This window comes from Balaenoptera borealis, assembly GCF_965194805.1.
Source record: "Balaenoptera borealis genome assembly, chromosome: 3".
Lineage (NCBI taxonomy): Eukaryota > Metazoa > Chordata > Mammalia > Artiodactyla > Balaenopteridae > Balaenoptera > Balaenoptera borealis.
Genome location: NC_138866.1, coordinates 104,939,152 through 104,958,337, shown reverse-complemented (window position 1 = coordinate 104,958,337; position 19,186 = coordinate 104,939,152). Strand labels below are relative to the sequence as shown.

General features: G+C 35.9%; 1 protein-coding gene across 9 annotated transcripts in view; it reads right to left on the bottom strand.

Moving 5' to 3' along the window:
- Window positions 1–24: 24 nt before the first annotated feature.
- Window positions 25–19,186, bottom strand: part of TEX9 (testis expressed 9) — a 224,665-nt gene continuing 205,503 nt past the window's right edge. For 8 of the 9 annotated variants that reach the window (XM_082388153.1, XM_082388158.1, XM_082388157.1 and 5 more), the window contains 2 exons: window positions 890–1,024; window positions 25–310 (listed from right to left, as the gene is read on the bottom strand). In XM_082388153.1, the coding sequence (XP_082244279.1) occupies window positions 236–310; window positions 890–1,024 (210 nt within the window). In that variant the 3' untranslated portion in view covers window positions 25–235. The remainder of the gene's footprint in view (window positions 311–889; window positions 1,025–19,186) is intronic. The other variant, XM_082388156.1, reaches the window with a different exon arrangement.

The window sequence follows — 19,186 nt, the reverse complement described above, 5'->3', positions numbered from 1 at the left end:
CATAAGAAAGATAACAATGAAAAGTTAAATTCCTATTGCTTTATTTTATAAAATATTTCCATTTTGTAATAATTAGATATAAATTTTACATCCCCAGATCTACACAGGGAATTTGGAATTATTTTGATTTCATTATCAAGTATCTTCATTTTTTTAGGGTAAAAATAACTCAAACCATTACAACTTAAGTTAAAAAAAGGGTATATCCACCATAGGTTAAAAAGTAGATCACTTATTAATTTCCCCATTCGAGTGCCTTCATAAATTCCTCTTCAGTGAAAGACAACATCTTGGCAGCTTCAATATGCATCTGTGTTTAAAAACAAATATTGTCTAATTTAGTGTTAAGAGTAGACCACAGAACAACAGGAAATTTATAAAAGTGTGTGTATAATATGCTATCAAATTAAGTTTTGTTGTAGGAATGTGTAATTCTAATTACAATAAATGTGACATTTTAGGTCAGCCTCTAAAAACCTTCGTTCACTGCTGGTATTGTACCAACCTGTTGAGAGAGCAATTCAATAATATTGTAATACCTAACCTTTGCAAAAAGGGACAGTGGCAAAGCCATGAATTCATATCCTCTTACCACGAGGTAACTCGTGTAGTGAACAGAAGTGGTTTGGAATCAGTTTTCACTCTTCAAGAGGCAAACTGATCCTCTAAGTTATTTTTATATATGGTATTTTCTTTAGGGAGTATCCATATTATATTTACTAGTCCTATTTCCACATTTCTAATTTACTTGCATTGACATATAGATAAAATTTTGTGACTAAGCATGTCAAAATAAACATATCTAAAGTAGAAATACTAAATATCTTAGTAGAAAGAGCCAAATAACATCTATGATTTATTTTAGCTTTGTTTTTTAGGATAAACTCACCTTCTGCCTTTTTAAAACATCAATTAATTTTAATTGTTTCTTGAACCCTATCATTAATTCTCCTTTTTGTCTTTCTAGCTTCTTGTTTTCTGATTTTAACACTTCAATTTTTTTGTGTTCTTCATTTGCTATATCCTGCAAAGGGAAAAAAAAATCCCATTTATTCTTTGCAGTATTTGAATGGAAAAAATGATACTAGCAATAAAAGCTATTTTTAGTTTTTGCATTACTAAATTACTGTAACTTTGATAACTTTTAATGATGCTCACACCTCTAGCATTTTAAAAAATGTTTTTAAAATAACAACTCAGTTCTAATACCAATAATGCCAAAGTAGCTTATATTTGAAGGCAGAGATGAGTAATCAGTAGTAAGCAGAAACTGGAGATGGTTATGATCCTTGAAAAAATGGAAGCATACTGGTTGAGAACCACATTCAGCTGGTTTCTGAGAGCACTTTTCAGTTCATCGGTTCACAGGGGACAGACCTGAAGCAAAAAGTATCAGTCTTATTGGGCTAAGGAATTGGACAGCAGGGCTGCCACGATGGTAGAAATTTCCAGGTGGGAAATCCCTCAAAATTTGCATACACAGTTCCCTCAAATCCTTGGCACCTAAATAACATGTGCAGGGTGAGACTCCTAGGAACCCATGAAAGGTAAAAGTTGTGGTCTAAAGAGCTGAGCAGAGAATTCAGCCACTGCCCATGATAAGGAAGACTGAGTTTGTAATCTTGGTAAAAATTAATTGGATGAGCTCTGCAGCAATTTGGACAATGGAGAAAAAGGACCAGTGAACTTTAAGACAAGTAAGTAGAAACTATTAAGTAGAGGAACATCTGGTACTTGGAAAAAATGTGAAAGGATGTCTTTCATGCAAAAAGGGAAATGATACCAGAAGGAAATCTGAATCTACATACACACACATTAAAAAAAAAATGTATCAGAAATAGTAACATGTGGTAAATATCAGTAGAGTTTTTTGTTAAAAACTTCTCTTTAAAAGATAATTGACAGTGGGTTAGATTTTGTTGCCAAGATGGCAGAGTAAGACCCTGAGCTCAACTCCTCCCATGGGCACACCAAAATTACAACTATTTTACAGAACAACTATTGATGAGAAAGACCTGAATCTAACAGAAAAGATCTTCTCCAACCAAGAATATAAAAAAGGAACCACAAGAAGATAGGTAGAAGGAGTGGAGGTGCAGTATTGTCAAGACCCATACCCAAGATGGGCAACCCACAAACGGGAGGATAATTACAATTACAGAGGTTCTCCCTAAGGAGCAATGGGTCTAACCCCCACATTGGGCTCCCCGGCCTGGGGGTCTTATACTGGGAAGACAAGCCCCAGAATGTCTGGCTTTGAAGGCCAGTGGAGCTTACTTTCAGGAGACCCAGAGGGCTGTGGGAAATAGACAGTCCACTCTTAAAGGGTGTACACAAAATCTCACATGCTGCAGGACCCAGAGAAGAAGCAGTAATTTTTGAAAGGAGCCTGGTTCAGACCCACCTGCTAATCACCAAGAGGTAAGAGGCAACTGAAGCTCATCCTTGGGACATAGGCATTGGCAGCAGTCATTTGTGGGAGCCCATTCTATCACGTGGACACTGATGCTGGGAAGCACCACTTCAGAATCCTCCTCTAGCTTATTAGCACTGGGACATGGCTCCACCCACCAGCCTGTCAGCACCAGTACTGGGAAGCCTCAGGCCAAGCAACTAGCTTGGGGGGGACAAAGCCCCACTCACCACCAGCAGGCAGGCTACCTTAAGACCCCCTGAGCCTACAGCCACCTGGAACACAGCACAGCCCTGCCCACCAGAGGGCCCAGGACCCTGCCCCACACACAAGAGCAGAGGCACTAACCCCAGGATCCCTAGGCCTTGCAGCCAGAGACCCTGGGACCCAGCTCCACCCACCAGTGGGCCGACACCAGCCCAGGACCACCACAGCCTGCCATGGCAGGACCCAGCCCAGCCACCAGCACTGGGTGCCTCCCCACTGCTAGACCCTGGCCCCACCCACCAGCAGTCCAACACCACCTCTGAGACACCTTGGGACCCTTGGCAAGATGCAACACACTTTCATGATAAAAAACACTTAAAAAACAAGGAACAGAAGGATTCTACTTCAACATGATAAAAGCCATATACTGACAAGCCCACAGCTAACATCAGACTCAATGGTACAAGACTGAAAGCTTTCCCTCTAGGATCATAGACAAGACAAGGATGTTCACTTTTGTCACTTTTATCCAACACAGTACTGCAAGTTCTGGTCAGAGCAGCTAGGGAATAAAAATAAAAGGCACTCAAATCAAAAAGAAGAAGATTATCTCTGTTCACAGATGACATTGTCTTGTATGTAGAAAACCTTATAGATTCCACAAGATTCCACAATTTATCCATCCGAATAAATTAATTTGGCAAAGTTGCATGACATAGAATCAACACACACACAAAACCAGTTGTGTTTCTATATACTACTAATGAACATTCCTAAAAAGAAATTAAGAAAACAATTACAAATATAATACCATCAAAAAGAATAAAGTACTTAGGAATAAAAGTAACCAAGGAGGTGAAATGCTTTTACACTGAAAACTTCAAAACACTGCTGAAAGATATTTAAAGACAAACGAATGGAAGGATATTCTGTGGTCATAGATTGTAAGATGTCAATACTACCCAAAGAGATCTACAGATTCAGTATGATCTTTATCAAAACCCCAATGGCATTTTTACAGAAATAGATCCATGCGAGCTAATATTTATATGGAATCTCAAGGGAACACGAATAGTCAAATACTTTTAATGAATAACACATGTTGAAGGTCTCACACTCCCCAATTTCAAAACTTATTATAAATCTATGGTAATCAAAATAGTGTAATACGGACATAAAGAAATATTTACCAATGTAATAAAGAGCCCCCAAATAAACCCTTGCATATAAAGTCTAATGATTTTTGACAAGGATGCCAAGACCATTCACTAGGAAAAGATGGCCTCTTTAACAAATTGAGCTGGGAAGCTAGATATCTCCATGCATAACAATGAAGCTGTACACCTACTTCATATCATATACAAAAATTAACTCAAATTTGGTCAAAGACCTACATGTAAACCCTAAAACTATAAACTATTAGAAGAAAATGTAGGGGAAATGATCATGACACTGGATTTGGTTGTGGATTCTTGGATATGAAACCAAAAGTACAGACAAACAAGGACATGGAAGCAACCTAAGTGTCCATCATCGGATGAATGGATAAAGATGTGGCACATATATACAATGGAATATTACTCAGCCATAAAAAGAAACGAAATTGAGTTATTAGTAGTGAGGTGGATGGAGATAGAGTCTGTCATACAGAGTGAAGTAAGTCAGAAAGAGAAAAACAAATACAATATGCTAACACATATATATGGAATCTAAGGAAAAACAAAAAAAGTCATGAAGAACCTAGTGGTAAGATGGGAAAAAAGACACAGACCTACTAGAGAATGGACTTGAGGATATGGGGAGGGGGAAGGGTAAGCTGTGACAAAGTGAGAGAGTGGCATGGACATATATACACTACCAAACATAAAATAGATAGCTAGTGGGAAGCAACCGCGTAGCACAGGGAGATCAGCTCGGTGCTTGTGACCACCTAGAGGGGTGGGATAGGGAGGGTGGGAGGGAGGGAGATGCAAGAGGGAAGAGATATGGGAACATATGTATATGTATAGCTGATTCACTTTGTTATAAAGCAGAAACTAACACACCATTGTAAAGCAATTATACTCCAATAAAGATGTTAAAAAAATAAAAAGTACAGGCAAACAAAAGAAAAAAATAGATAAATTGGATTACATCAAAGGACACAATCAACAGAGTGAAAAAGAAACCTACAGAAAATATTTGCATATCATATACCTGATAAAGAGTTAATATCCAGAATACAGAAATAACTCCTACAAATCAATAACAAAAACACAATCAATTAATAAATGGGCAAAGGACTTGAATAGATAATTCTCCAGAAAAGATATACAAACGGCTAACAAGCACATGAAAAGGTGGTCAACATCACTAATATTTAGGGAGATTCAAATCAAAACCACAATGAGATACCACCTAATAAACATAAGGATGACTACTATTAAAAAAAAAAGCAACACAAAATAACAAGTTGGCAAGGATATGGAAAAATTGGAACCCTTGTGCACTGTTGGTATGGATGTAAAACGGTGCAGCCACTATGGAAAAACAGTATGGTGGTTCCTCAGAAAGTTACAAATAGAATTACCATATGATCCAGCAATACCGCATCTAGGCAAATATCCAAAATAATTGAAAGTGGAGTCTTTAAGAGATAACCGTACACCCAAGTTCATATCAGCATTATTCACGATAGCCAAAAGGTGGAAGCAACCCAGGTTGCTTTATCCAATGAATGGATAAACAAAACCTGTTACATACATACAATGGAATATTCAGCCTTAAAAAGGAATGAAATTCTGATACATGCTACAACATAGATGAACCTTGAGAACATTATGCTAAGTGAAATAAGCCAGTCACAAATAGTATATGATTCCACTTACATTAGGTACCTAGAGTAGTAAAAATCATAAAGATAGAAAGTAGAATTGTGGTTGCCAAGGATCAGGGAGAGGGGGATGGGGAATTATTTTTTAATGGACATAGGTTTTCAGTTTTTGCAAGATGAACAAGGAGTTCTGGAGTTTGGATACACAACAGTGTGAATGTATGTAACACTAGTGAAGTGTACACTTTCAAAAATTAGGGTGAATTTTATGTGTAGTGTAATACAAAGGTTTTTTTTTTTTTAAATTCAGAAAGTTCATTAACTCCTCAAAGCAAAAAAGTAACAATGTAGTGTGGAGTTTGTGTATAATAAATAAAATGTATGACAACAACAAAAAGGGGAGGAGAGAAGTATACTGCTGAAAGGTTCTTACATTATTCATAAAATGCTGTTACTTGAAGGTAGACAATGATAAGTTAAAGGTGTATCTGATAAATGATAAAATGTCCATAAAAAGAAGTGGAGATAATAAGCCAGTAAAAGAGATAAAATGTAATTGTTAAAAAATATTCAAAAGGAGAAAAATAAGAAACAGGAAGAAAGAGCATGAACATATAGCAAGTTAATAGAATAGAACAAAGAGAACAAATAGCAAGTTAATAGAATAAAATCCAACTATTATTAAAAATCATATTGAATGTAATGGTCTAAGCCTCCTAATTAAAAAGTCAGAGATTGTCAGATTGGATTAAAACAATAGGAAAACAACTATATGTTGCCTACAAGAACATACAAAGGAGTTACAATGAAGGTATGGAAAGGACAACACGAATGTCAAGACTAATTAAAAGAAATTACATGATTTCAGGATTTATTATAAAGGTATAATAAGACAATGTATTAACATGAAGACATACAGATCAATGGAACAAAACAGATTCCAGCAACAAATCCACACATATCTGGGCAACTGATTTTCAACAAAGGTACCAGGGCAATTTAATAGTGAAAGGATAATCTTCTCAACAAATAGTGCTGCACATATTCCAATAATGAACCCTGACCCCTTATATCATGCACAAGAACTCACCAAAACATAAAAGCTCAAGCTATGCAACTTCTATAAGAAAACCTAAGAGCAAATCTTAGTGGCCCCTTTAGGTTTAGCAAAGAATTCTTAAATAGGACACAAGAAGCATAAATTATAAAAGAAAAAAAACAACAGATTGGACTTCATCAAAATTTTAAACATTGCTCTTCAAAAAAACTGTTACAGAAATAAAAGGCAAGAGATATTTGCAAAGCAGGTATCTGACAAAAGACTTGTAGTTAGGATATATAAAGAACTCTTGAAACTCAATTATAAAACAAGTCAACTCAATTCTTTAAAATGAACCAAAGAGATAAAAACTAAGGAAATATGAATAAAGTATGGTCTTTAGTTAATAGTAGTGAATCATAATAATATTGATTCATTCATTAACGGTAACAAATGTACCACACTAATGTATATATTAGTTGCAGAGGAAACTGTGTAGAGATTATAGAAATTCTCTGTACTAATTTCCCAGTTTTTATGTAAATCTAAAACTGTTCCAAAAATTAAAGTGTATTTAACAATTTTTTAAAAGAAGAAAAGACTTATACAGACACTTCACCAAAGAAGATACCAAGACTCTCCTGAACAACCAACGGATGAAAGAAATCAAAGAGGAAAAAAAAAAAATGATCTTGAAACAAATGAAAAAGGAGACACAACATACCAAAACTTATGGGATGTAGTAAGAGCAGTTCAAAGAGGGAAGTTCATAGCAACAAACACCTACATTAAGAAAGATCTCTGGGCTTCCCTGGTGGCGCAGTGGTTGAGAATCTGCCTGCCAATGCAAGGGACACGGGTTCGAGCCCTGGTCTGGGAAGATCTCACATGCCATGGAGCAGCTGGGCCCGTGAGCCACAACTACTGAGCCTGCGCGTCTGGAGCCTGTGCTCCGCAACAAGAGAGGCCGCAACAGTGAGAGGCCCGCGCACCACGATGAAGAGTGGCCACCACTCGCCGCAACTAGAGAAAGCCCTCGCACAGAAATGAAGACCCAACACAGCCATAAATAAATAAATTAATTAATTAAAAAAAAAAAGAGATTGGATATGTAAATTCTATGGCACACATTTAAATTCCTTGCCTACCCCAGAATGTTTCGCATGCCTTGACCTGAGAGGTCCATTTCATTCCAATAAGATTGAAATATAGTATCTCAATAAAGGAAAGTCTCCAGTTTGCTACATCCTTTGCAAAAAAAAAAAAAAGATCTCTGCATTTTTACTCCTCCCCGCATGTTTAATGTTTTTGACATCATATTTTACATCTTTTTGTTTTGTGTATCCCTTAACTACTTACTGTGAATATAGATGATTTTACTACTTTTGTCTTTTAACCTTCCTAGTAGCTTTATAACGGCTGATCTACTACCTTTATTATATGTTTGTGTTTACCAATGAGATTTTTCCTTTTGTAATTTCCATATTTCTAGTTGTGGTCTTTTCTTTTTCACTTACAGAAGTCCATTTAACATTTCTTGGGAAGCTGGTTTAGTGGGGCTGAATTCTTTTAGCTTTTGCTTGTCTGTAAAACTCCATCTCTCTCCTTCAAATGTGAATGACAGCCTTGCTGGATAGAGTATTCTTGGCTGCAGGTTTTTTCCTTTCATCACGTTAAATATATTGTGCCACTCTCTTCTGGCCAGCAAAGTTTCTGCTGAAAGTCTGTGGACAATCTTATGGGAGTTCCCTTATACATAACTAGTTGCTTTACCCTTGATGCTCTTAATATTCTCTCTTTATCTTTAATTTTTGCCATTTTAATCATAATGTATCTTGGTGTGGATCTCTTTGGGTTGATCTTTTTGGAGACTCTCTTCTTTCTGGACCTGGATGTCTGTTTCCTTTCTCGTGTTAGGTATGTTTTTAGCTACAATTGCTTCAAATAAGTTCTCTGCCCCTATCTGTCTCTCTTCTCCTTCTGGGACCCCTATAATGTGAATATTAGTATGCTTGATGTTTTCCAAGAGGTCTCCTAAACTGTCTTCATTTTTTGAAATTCTTTTTCCTTTTTTTTGTTCAACTTGGGTGATTTCCACTACTCTGTCTTCCAGTTTACTGATCCATTCCTCGGTATTACCCAATCTAATGTTGATTCCTTCTACTGTATTTTTATTTCAGTTACTATATTTTTCAGCTTTGTTTGGTCCTTCTTTATATTTTCTAACTCCTTCTTAAAATTCTCACTGTGTTCACCCATTCTTCTTCCTAGTACATTGAGCATTTTTATGGTCATTACCACGAACACTTTATTGGGTAGACTGCTCATCTCCAGGGTTGTGAGACTGTGTTCAAACTTAAGACATCTTCAACTTTCGATATTCACCTGTGTATGTTGCTATATATAAACCTCATGGTAACCACAAACCAAAAAAATCTATAATAGATACACAAAAAAAGATAAAGGAATACAAATATAACACTAAGATAGTCATCAAATCACAAGTGAAGGGAGGAAAAGAAGAAAGGATGAAATAAGAACTACAAGGACAACCCCCAATCAATTAACAAAATGGCAATAAGTACGTACCTATCAATAATTACTTTAAATGTAAATATACTAAATGTTCCAATCAAAAGACACAGTGGCTGAACAGATACAAAAACAAGATACACACACACACACACACACACACACACACACACACACACATGCTGCCTATAAGAGATTCACTTCAGATCTAAATACACAGACTGAAAGTGAGGGGATGGAAAAACAAAGTCTGTGACAAGAGACAAAGAAGGACATTACGTAATGAAAAAGGGACAAAGAAGGACATTACGTAATGAACAAGAATACATAACACTTGTAAGTATTTATGCACACAAACTGGAGCATTTAAATGCATATAGCAAATAATTCCAAATATAAAGAGAAAGATATTGACAGTAACACAATAATAGCCAGGGCCTTTAATACTCCACTTACATCAATGAACAGATCATCCAGACAGAAAATCAATAAGGAAATACAGGCCTTAAACAACACATTAGATCAGATGAACCTAATAGATATATATATAAAACATCCCATCCAAAAGCAGCAGAATACACAGCCTTTTCAAGTGCACATGGAACAGTCTCAGGATAGATAACATGCTAGGTCACAAAACAAGTTTTAATAAATTTTAAGACTGAAGTCATACCAAGCCTATTCTCTGACCACAACACTATGAGACTATAAATCAACTATTTAAAAAACCCAAAACACATGGAGGCTAAACAATATGCTACTGAACAACCAATGAGTCACTGAAGAAATCAAAAAGGAAATAAAAAAATACATGGAGACAGAAACAAAGACACAATGATCCAGAATCTATGGATGCAGCAAAAGCAGTTCCCAGAGGGAAGTTTATAGTGATACAAGCTGACATCAGGAAACAAGAAAATCCTCAAAAACCCTAACCTTGCACCCAAATGAATTAGAAAGAACAAAACCTAAAGTTAGTAGAAGGAAAGATCAGAGCAGAAATATATGAAATAGAGATGAAAGACTGAAAAAGAGAAAACAAGAAACAATCAAAGAAATTAAGGGCTGGTTCTTTGAAAAAATAAACAAAATCGATAAAGTTTTAGCCAGACACATTAAGAAAAAAAAGAGAGTGGGCCCAAATAATTAAAATCAGAAATGAAGTTACAGTTGACACCACAGAAATACAAAGGATCATAAGAGATTACTCTGAATAATTACACACCAATAAAATGGACGACCTAGAAGAAGTGGACTAATTCCTAGAAATATACAGTCTCCCAAGACTGAATGAGGAAGAAATACAAAATATGAATAGACCCAAATTGACACTAATTAGATCAGTAATAAAAAAATACTCCCAACAAACAGAAGTCCAAGACCAGATGGCTTCACAAATGAATTACGCCAAACATTTAAAGAAGACTTAATTCTTATCCTTCTCAAACTATCCCAAAAAACTGAAGAGAAGGGGATGCTTCCAAAGTCATTCTTTGAGGCCATCATCACCCTGATACCAAAATCAGATAAAGATACCACAAAAATAAGAAAATTACAGACCAATAACACTGGTGAACATAGATGCAAAAATCCTCAACAATATTAGCAAACTGAATTGAACAATACATTAAAAGGATCATACACCATGATCAAATGGGATTTATCCCAGGGAGGCAAGAATAGTTCAATATCTGCAAATCAGTGTCATACATCACATTAATAGGATGAAAGAAAAAAATCACATGATCATGTCAATAAACACAGACAAAGCATCTGACAAAATTCAACATCCATTCATGATAAAGACTCTTAACAAATCAGGTTTAGAAGGAATTTACCTCAATGAAAAACAGGCCATATAATGACAAGTCCACAGCTAAAATCATACTCAATGGTGAAATGTTGAAAGCTTTTCCTCTAAGGTCAGGAACAAGACAAGTGCCCACTCTCACCACTCCTACTTAACATAGTACTAGAATTCTAGCCAGAGAAATTAAGCAAGAAAAATAAGTATCAGAACTGGAAAAGAAGAAGTAAAATTGCCTCTATTTGCAGTTGATATGATTTTATATATAGAAAAGTCTTATAGACTCCACCAAAAAACTGTTAGATCTCATCAACAAATTCAGTAAAGTTGTAGGATATAAAATTAACATTAAAAAATTAGTAGTTTCTATATACTAACAAATTATCTGAAAAAGAAAGAAAACAATCCCATTTATAATTACATCAAGAAGAATAAAATACTTAGAAATAATTTAACCAAGGATGTGAAAGATCTATACACTGAAAACTTTAAGAAATTGATGAAAGAGATCAGAGAAGGCACAAATAAGTTGAAAGGTATCCTGTGTTCATGGATTGGAAGAATTAATATTTTTTAAATGTCAATACTACCAAAGCCACCTATAGATTCAATGCAATCCCCATCAAGATTCTGAAGAAATTTTAAACAGAATTAGGAAAAAAAAATCCTGAATTTATATGGAATCACAAAAGGCCCCAGTAGCCAAAGTAATCCTGAGAAACAACAAAGCAAGAGGCATCACACTTCCTGATTTCAAGCTACATTATAAAGCTGTAGTAATCAAAATTTGTATGGTACTAGCATAAAATCAGAAACATAGACCACTGGAACAGAATCAAGAGCCCAGAAACAAACCCCACCATGTACAGTCAACTAATATTTGACAAAGGAGCCAAGAATACTCAGTGGGGAAAGGACAGTCTCTTCAGTAAATGGTGCTGGGAAAATTTGATATTCACATGTAAAAAGAATGAAACTAGTTCTATATTACACCACTCACAAAAATGAACTGAAAATGGAATAGAAACTTATATGTAAGACTAGAAACCATAAAACTCCTAGAAGAAAACACAGGATAAAGCTCCTTGACATTGGTCCTAGTAATGATTTTTTTGGATGTGATACCTAAATCAGAAGTTACAAAATGAAAAATAAACAGGTGGGACTATGTCAAAGTAAAAAGCTTCTGCACAGCAAAAAAAAATGATCAACAAAATGAAAAGGCAACCTACAGAATGGGAAAAATATTGTAAACCATATATCTGAAGAGGTTAATATTCAAAACATATAAAGAATTCATACAATTCAACACACAAAAAATCAAATTATCCAATTTAAAAAATGAGCAAAGGACATGAATATACAATTTTCCAAATGGCCAACAGGTGCATGAAAAGGTGCTCAACATCTCTAATCATTCGGGAAATGCAAAATAAAACCACAATGAGGGGGCTTCCCTGGTGGCACAGTGGTTAAGAATCCGCCTGCCAATGCAGGGGACACGGGTTTAAACCCTGGTCCGGGAAGATCCCACATGCTACGGAGCAACTAAGCCCGTGCACCACAACTACTGAGCCTGCAAGCCACGACTACTGAGCTCGTGTGCCACAACTACTGAAGCCTGTGCACCTAGAGCCTGTGCTCTGCAACAAGAGAAGCCACCTCAACGAGAAGCCCATGCACTGCAATGAAGAGTAGCCCCCGCTCGCCGCAACTGGAGACAGCCCGTGCGCAGCAATGGAGACCCAATGCAGGCAAAAATTTTAAAAAATAAATAAGTTAAAAAAAAAAAAACCACAATGAGGTATCACCTCATGACTGTTTGAATGGTTATCATAAAACACAAACAAACGAGATAACACATGATGGTGACGATGTGGAGAAAAAGGAACATTTGTGCACTGTTGATAAGATAGTACATTATATTCCAATCACTATGGAAAACAGTTTAGAGGTTCCTCAGAATATTAAAAATAGAACTACCATATATCCAGCAATTCCACTGTTGAGAATATATCCAAAGGAAACAAAAATACTATGTCAAATAAATATCTGCACCCCAATGTTCACAGCAGCATTATTTACAATAGCCAAGACACAGAAACAACCTAAGTGTCCAGTGACAGATGAATGGATAGATAAGTTGTGGGATATATACACAATGGAATATTATTTAGCTATAAAAAAGAAGGAAATCCTGCCATTAGCAACATCATGGATGGGCCTTTGAAGGCATTATCTAAGTGAAATAAGTCAGAGAAAGTCAAATACTGTATGATCTCACTTATGTGTAGAATCTAAAACAACAACAAAAACAAAAAAATAAACTCACAGAAAAAGAGATAAGATTTGTGGTAACCAGAGGCAGAGGGTGGTGGGAGGGTGGGATTGGATGACGGTGGTCGAAATGTATAAACTTCCTGCTATAAGACAAAAAGTACTAGGTATGTAATATACAACTTGATGACTAAAGTTAACACTGCTCTATGGTATATTTAAAAGTTGTTAAGAGAGTAGATCCTAACAGTTCTCATCAGAAAAAAAACATTTTTTTCTTTTTCTTTTTGTATACATATGAGATGATGGATATTAACTAAACATTATGGTAATCATTTCACAAAATATGTAAGTCAAATCATCATGTTATATACCTTAAACTTATAGAATGTTATATGTGAATTATATCTCAATAAAACTGGAAAAAAAGATGTCAAGATGGCAAATAAGCACATGAATATGCTCAACATCACTAGTCATTAGGGAAATACAAATTAAAATCATAATATGAAATACCACTAGGCACTTATTAGAACAGCTAAAATATAAAAAACTGACCACAGTAAGTGTTGGTGAAGGTATGGAACAGCTGCAACTTTCATACAGTGCTGTTGAGAATGTAAATTGGTACAACCATTTTAGAAAACAGTTTGGCAGCTGAACGTACATGTAAAATACAACCCAGATAATTGACTCCTAGGTGTTTACGCAAGAGAAATGAAAACACATGTCCACACAAAGACTTACACGTGAATGTTCATGTAGGCTTTACTTGTAATAGCCAAAAAGTGGAAACAACCCTAATGTCCATCAAAAGGTGGTATAGTTTGGTAGATTTACACCATGTGTAAAATTATTAAACGTGAACTACTGTCACATGCAGTAACGTGGATGAATCTCAAAATATTTTTACTGAGTGAAAGAAGTTACACTTTTAAAAAGAATATGAAATTCTAGAAAATGTAAATGAGTTATCTGAAGATAGGGGTTGGGAGAAGGGCATGATTATAAAGGGTCACAAGGAAACTTTTGGGAGTGATAAGTATATTTATTATCTCTATTGTGATTTATCATAGGTATACACATAGTCACAAATCATCAAATTTTACACACTTTAAATATGTGCAGGTTTATATGTCCATTGTACCACAATAAATGTGATAAAATAAAAATACATACACTTAAAGATAAGCAAATAAAAAATTGTGAGACACAGCTAAAGTATCATTTTGAGGAAAATTTTAGTTTTAAATGCTGTGTTGGAAAAGAAGGTTGAAATATCAGTGATCTAAGTCTTCAGTTTAAGAAACTGAAAAGATTGCAAATTAAAAAGCAAAGCAGGGCTTCCCTGGTGGCGCAGTGGTTGGGAATCTGCCTGCCAGTGCAGGGGACACGGGTTTGAGCCCTGGTCCAGAAGATCCCACATGCCATGGAGCAACTAAGCCCGTGAGCCACAACTACTGAGCCTGTGTTCTACAGCCCATGAGCCACCACTACTGAGCCCACGCACTGCTCTAACTGAAGCCCATGCACCCTTGAGCCCGTGCTCTGCAATGAGAAGCCACCGCAATAAGAAGCACGCACACTACAACGAAGAGTAGGCCCCGCTCGCTACAACTAGAGAAAGACTGCGTGCAGCAACGAAGACCCAACACAGCCAAGAGTAATAAATATATAACAATAAATAAATTTATTAAAAAATACTAATATCAATAAAAATAATATATATTAAAAAAAGCCAAGTAGACAAAATTGTATAAGGAGAATTCAGTGAAAATAGAAAACAGACAATAGAAAAAATTAAAACAAAAGTTGAAAAGATTAACTGATAACTGGTTAGCAAGACTGATCAAGGAAAAAGAAACCTGACAACATGGATCAATCTCAACATTACTGTGTAGTGAAGGAAGCCAGTCCCAAAAGAGTACATTCTATGCAGTTCCATTTATATGAAAGTCAAGAACAAGAATATCAGAACATCCTCCACTTAGGAGGATGGAGTACTTGAAAAGAGAATACAAGGGAACTTTCTGGGGGTGATGAAAATATTCTATCTATTGACTGAAGTAGTGGTTACACAGATGTATGAGCCCAAACTCACTAAATTATAGATGTACTGGATTGGCCAAAAAGTTCGTTCGGTTTTTTCCATAGGATGGCTCGAATAACACTTAGTTGTCTTTAACTTCATTCAAAACAATTTTGTTAGATTGTGACAGCTGTCATATCAGCGTGTGTTTAAAGAAAGACATCAAAATTGGTAAATTTTTATGTCGCCATTTTAATATTGAAGATGGAAGAAAAACAACATTTTCGGCCTATTATGCTTTATTATTTCAAGAAAGGTAAAAATGCAACTGAAACACAGAAAACGATTTGTGCAGTGTATGGAGAAGGTGCTGTGACTGATCGAACATGTCAAAAGTGGTTTGCAAAGTTTGGTGCTGGAGATTTCTCACTGGACAATGCTCCACGGTTGGGTAGACCAGTTGAAGTTGATAGCGATCAAATTGAGATATTAATTGAGACCAATGAACATTATACCACACAGAAGATAGCCAACATACTCAAAATACCCAAATCAAGCAATGAAAATCATTTGCACCAGCTTGGTTATGTTAATTGCTTTGATGTTTGGGTTCCACATAAATTAAGTGAAAAAAAACCTTCTTGACCATATTTCAGCATGCGATTCTCTATTTAAACATAATGAAAATGTTCCATTTTTAAAATAAATTGTGACAGGCGATGAAAAGTGGATACTGTACAATAATGCGGAAGGGAAGAGATCTTGGGGCAAGCAAAATGAACCACCACCAACCACACCAAAGGCCGGTCTTCATCCAAAGAAGGTGATGTTGTGTATATGGTGGGATTGGAAGGGAGTCCTCTATGATGAACTCCTTCTGGAAAACCAAACAATTGATTCCAACAAGTACTGCTCCCAATTAGACCAACTGAAAGTGGCACTCGACGAAAGCGTCCAGAATTAGTCAACAGAAAATGCAGAATCTTCCATCAGGATAATGCAAGACCATGTGTTTCTTTGATGACCAGGCAAAAACTATTACAGCTTGGCTGTGAAGTTCTGATTCATTTGCCGTATTCATCAGACATTGCACCTTCGGATTTCCATTTATTTCAGTCTTTACAAAATTCTCTTAATGGAAAAAAATGTCAATTCCCTGGAAGACTGTAAAAGGTACCTGGAACAGTTCTTTGCTCAAAAAGATAAAAAGTTTTGGGAAGATGGAATTATGAAGTTGTTTGAAAAAGGTAGTGGAACAAAAGGGTGAATATTTGGTATAAGGTAGTGGAACAAAAGGGTGAATATTTTGTTTAATAAAGTTCTTGGTGAAAATGAAAAATGTGTCTTTTATTTTTACTTAAAAACAGAAGGTACTTTTTGGCCAACCCAATAAAATCTGTGCATTTTATTGCATGTAAATTAATTCAATTTAAAAAATCCACCCAACTTTCTTATGTCCCTCCAGCTCTAAGCTTCTTGAAAGAATTGCACACATCCACTTCTCCATCTCCTCACCTATATTCATTTTTCATCCACCTTAAATTTAGCTTCTTCCCTATCACTCTACCAAAACATTTCTGACCGAGGTCACTTCTGTGCTGTTAAATCCAGCAAAGTTTTTTCAGTTCCCCCAAGAAACTTGACCTCTCAGGAGTATTCAACATTGTTGACCACTTGTGAAATGCTGGAATTCTTCAAGGCTCAGCTCTTGGCCCTGGCTTCTCTCCTTCTCTCACTCTATCCTTTCTTCCTAGTGAACACTAATGGCTTCTTCTACTGTCTCTGTGCAGACTTCTCTCCTAGATCTTGACATCTCCCTTTGGATTTCTCAGAATATCTCCAAACTTAACGTGTTCTAAAACAACTCAATCTTCTTCTCCAAACATATTCCATTGTTTCTTATTTCAGTGAATGGCACTCTATCTAGTTCTGAAAACTAGAAGTCAAAATATCCTTCCTTAAGCTTTCCTTTCTTACAATCCTATATCCAGTCCATCACCACATCCTAGTGATACTTCTCTCCTAGATGTATTTTTTGATACTTGGTTTCTCCCCCTTTCTACCACTCTCAGTTTAGTCCAAGCTACCTCATTATCTCTCACTTACACTGCTACTCTCAAGCAGTCTACTGTATCCATTCTGGCCCCCTTCCAATCAATTCTCCACAAAGAAAGAAATACAAACAAACAAATACAGCTGGCCCTCCACATCCCCAGGTTCCACATCTGTGGGTTCAATCGATTGCCAATGGAAAATATTCTGGGGGAAAAATTTCCACAAAGTTCCAAAAAGCAAAACTTGAATTTGCCATGTGCCATCAACTACTTACATAGCATTTACACTGTATTAGGTATTATATGTAATCTAGAGATGATTTGAAGTAAACAGGAGAATGTGTGTAGGTTATATGCAAATACTGCACCATTTTATATATGAGACTTGAGCACCCGTGGACACTGAGAGACGACTGTACTTCCAGATGCATGTCTGATCATGGCATCATCTCCTGTCATCTTTTTCAAAATAACAGTGCAGTGGCTTTACGCTGCCCTTTGGGTAAAATCCATAATACTAAACATGGCCTAAAGGCCTAGATGGTTTGGCCTCTTCCTGTGTTTGAAGCCTCCCTTTGCAACATTCCCTTCACATCCATGCCTGCCTTTCATTACCTTGTCTTCTTTCTTGCTGCAGAGCCATTTTTTTACATGCTATTCCTTCTGCCCACAATCTCTCCCCTGGTACATAACTCCTGTATGTTTTTCAGATCTTAGCTTAGGATTACATTTTTTAAAATTCACTCACTGATCTGGTTACCTGCTCAAAGCACCATGTACCCTCCTTCATGGCATTCCACAGTTGCACCTTAACTTTGCTTGATGTTTTGTCTAAATAACATCCAACTTCTCCACTGTAAGGTGCATGATTACAAGGACCATATTTATTTTCTATCACCTTTATATCTCCAGCCTCTAGTAAAGATCTGACAGGTACATAGCAGGTCCTCATAAATATTTATAAATGAATTAATGAAGAATTAGAAATTATCTGTTCCTAAATGAAGTAACATGTACTTGGTGACATATTTTAAATGAACTTCGAGCAACCATCTAATCAAATGCACAGTTGAACCATCACATGGTTGTCTTTCATCATTCCTTCCTTCAGTGTGTTGCAAAGAGGCAATTATTATGTTCCAGGCACTGAGGCATAGGAGTGAAAGAGACAGGGTTCATGCACTAATGCAGCATCTGGTTTAAGCTGACTGACTTTTCAAAAGTTACTCTAAACCAGTTTACTTGTTTCCTAAGCTCTGTGCAGAATGAGTTTATCATTATTTTTTAAATAAATCTTTAACTTCCTGATGACTGTGAGGCAATATTGTTCTATTTTATGGAAATCTTACTATTTCTTACACATATAAACCTGAATAATTTTACTTGCCTACCTAACTATAATAATATGTCTAATCAGAAAGAGAAGCAAGGTACAAAGAATTAAAATGGAAAAAAATATAACTACTCACAAAAGAAAAACTTATATACAGATTAGACTCCAAGGAAAATCTTACTGCGTATCTTGAAAACACCCCTCAAAGTTAGAAACAAGGCAAAATAATTTAAAAGTCAAAAACTTAAGACACATACACATTTTTTCAGAAATCTGAAACAATATACATGTAACAAGGACATTTAAGAACTCTGATCTCCAAGTGTCTACTTGATAGTAAACACTTAAGTAATATATACAACAAAATGTCATCCCACTATGTTTACATCGATCACCATAATGCAGACCTAGGGTCAGAAGTTTGTCTTGAACACATCTAAGTTGTTTTTATGGTGTTGATGGTTTTGAACTGAGTTATTCACATACCAAGTCCTGATTACTTGAATTTGCAAAATGGCTGGCTAGAATAGGAGAGTCATCTGTTGTTATGGAAACAAGTTTTTCTTTCTACTTCTCTAATGTATGTGCTAAAATAGAGCTCAAATCTGAAACCAGAATTAGCAAATACTGACATTTACATGATTATTCCATTTTATTTTCTTCAAAATCCATTTAGAATACAC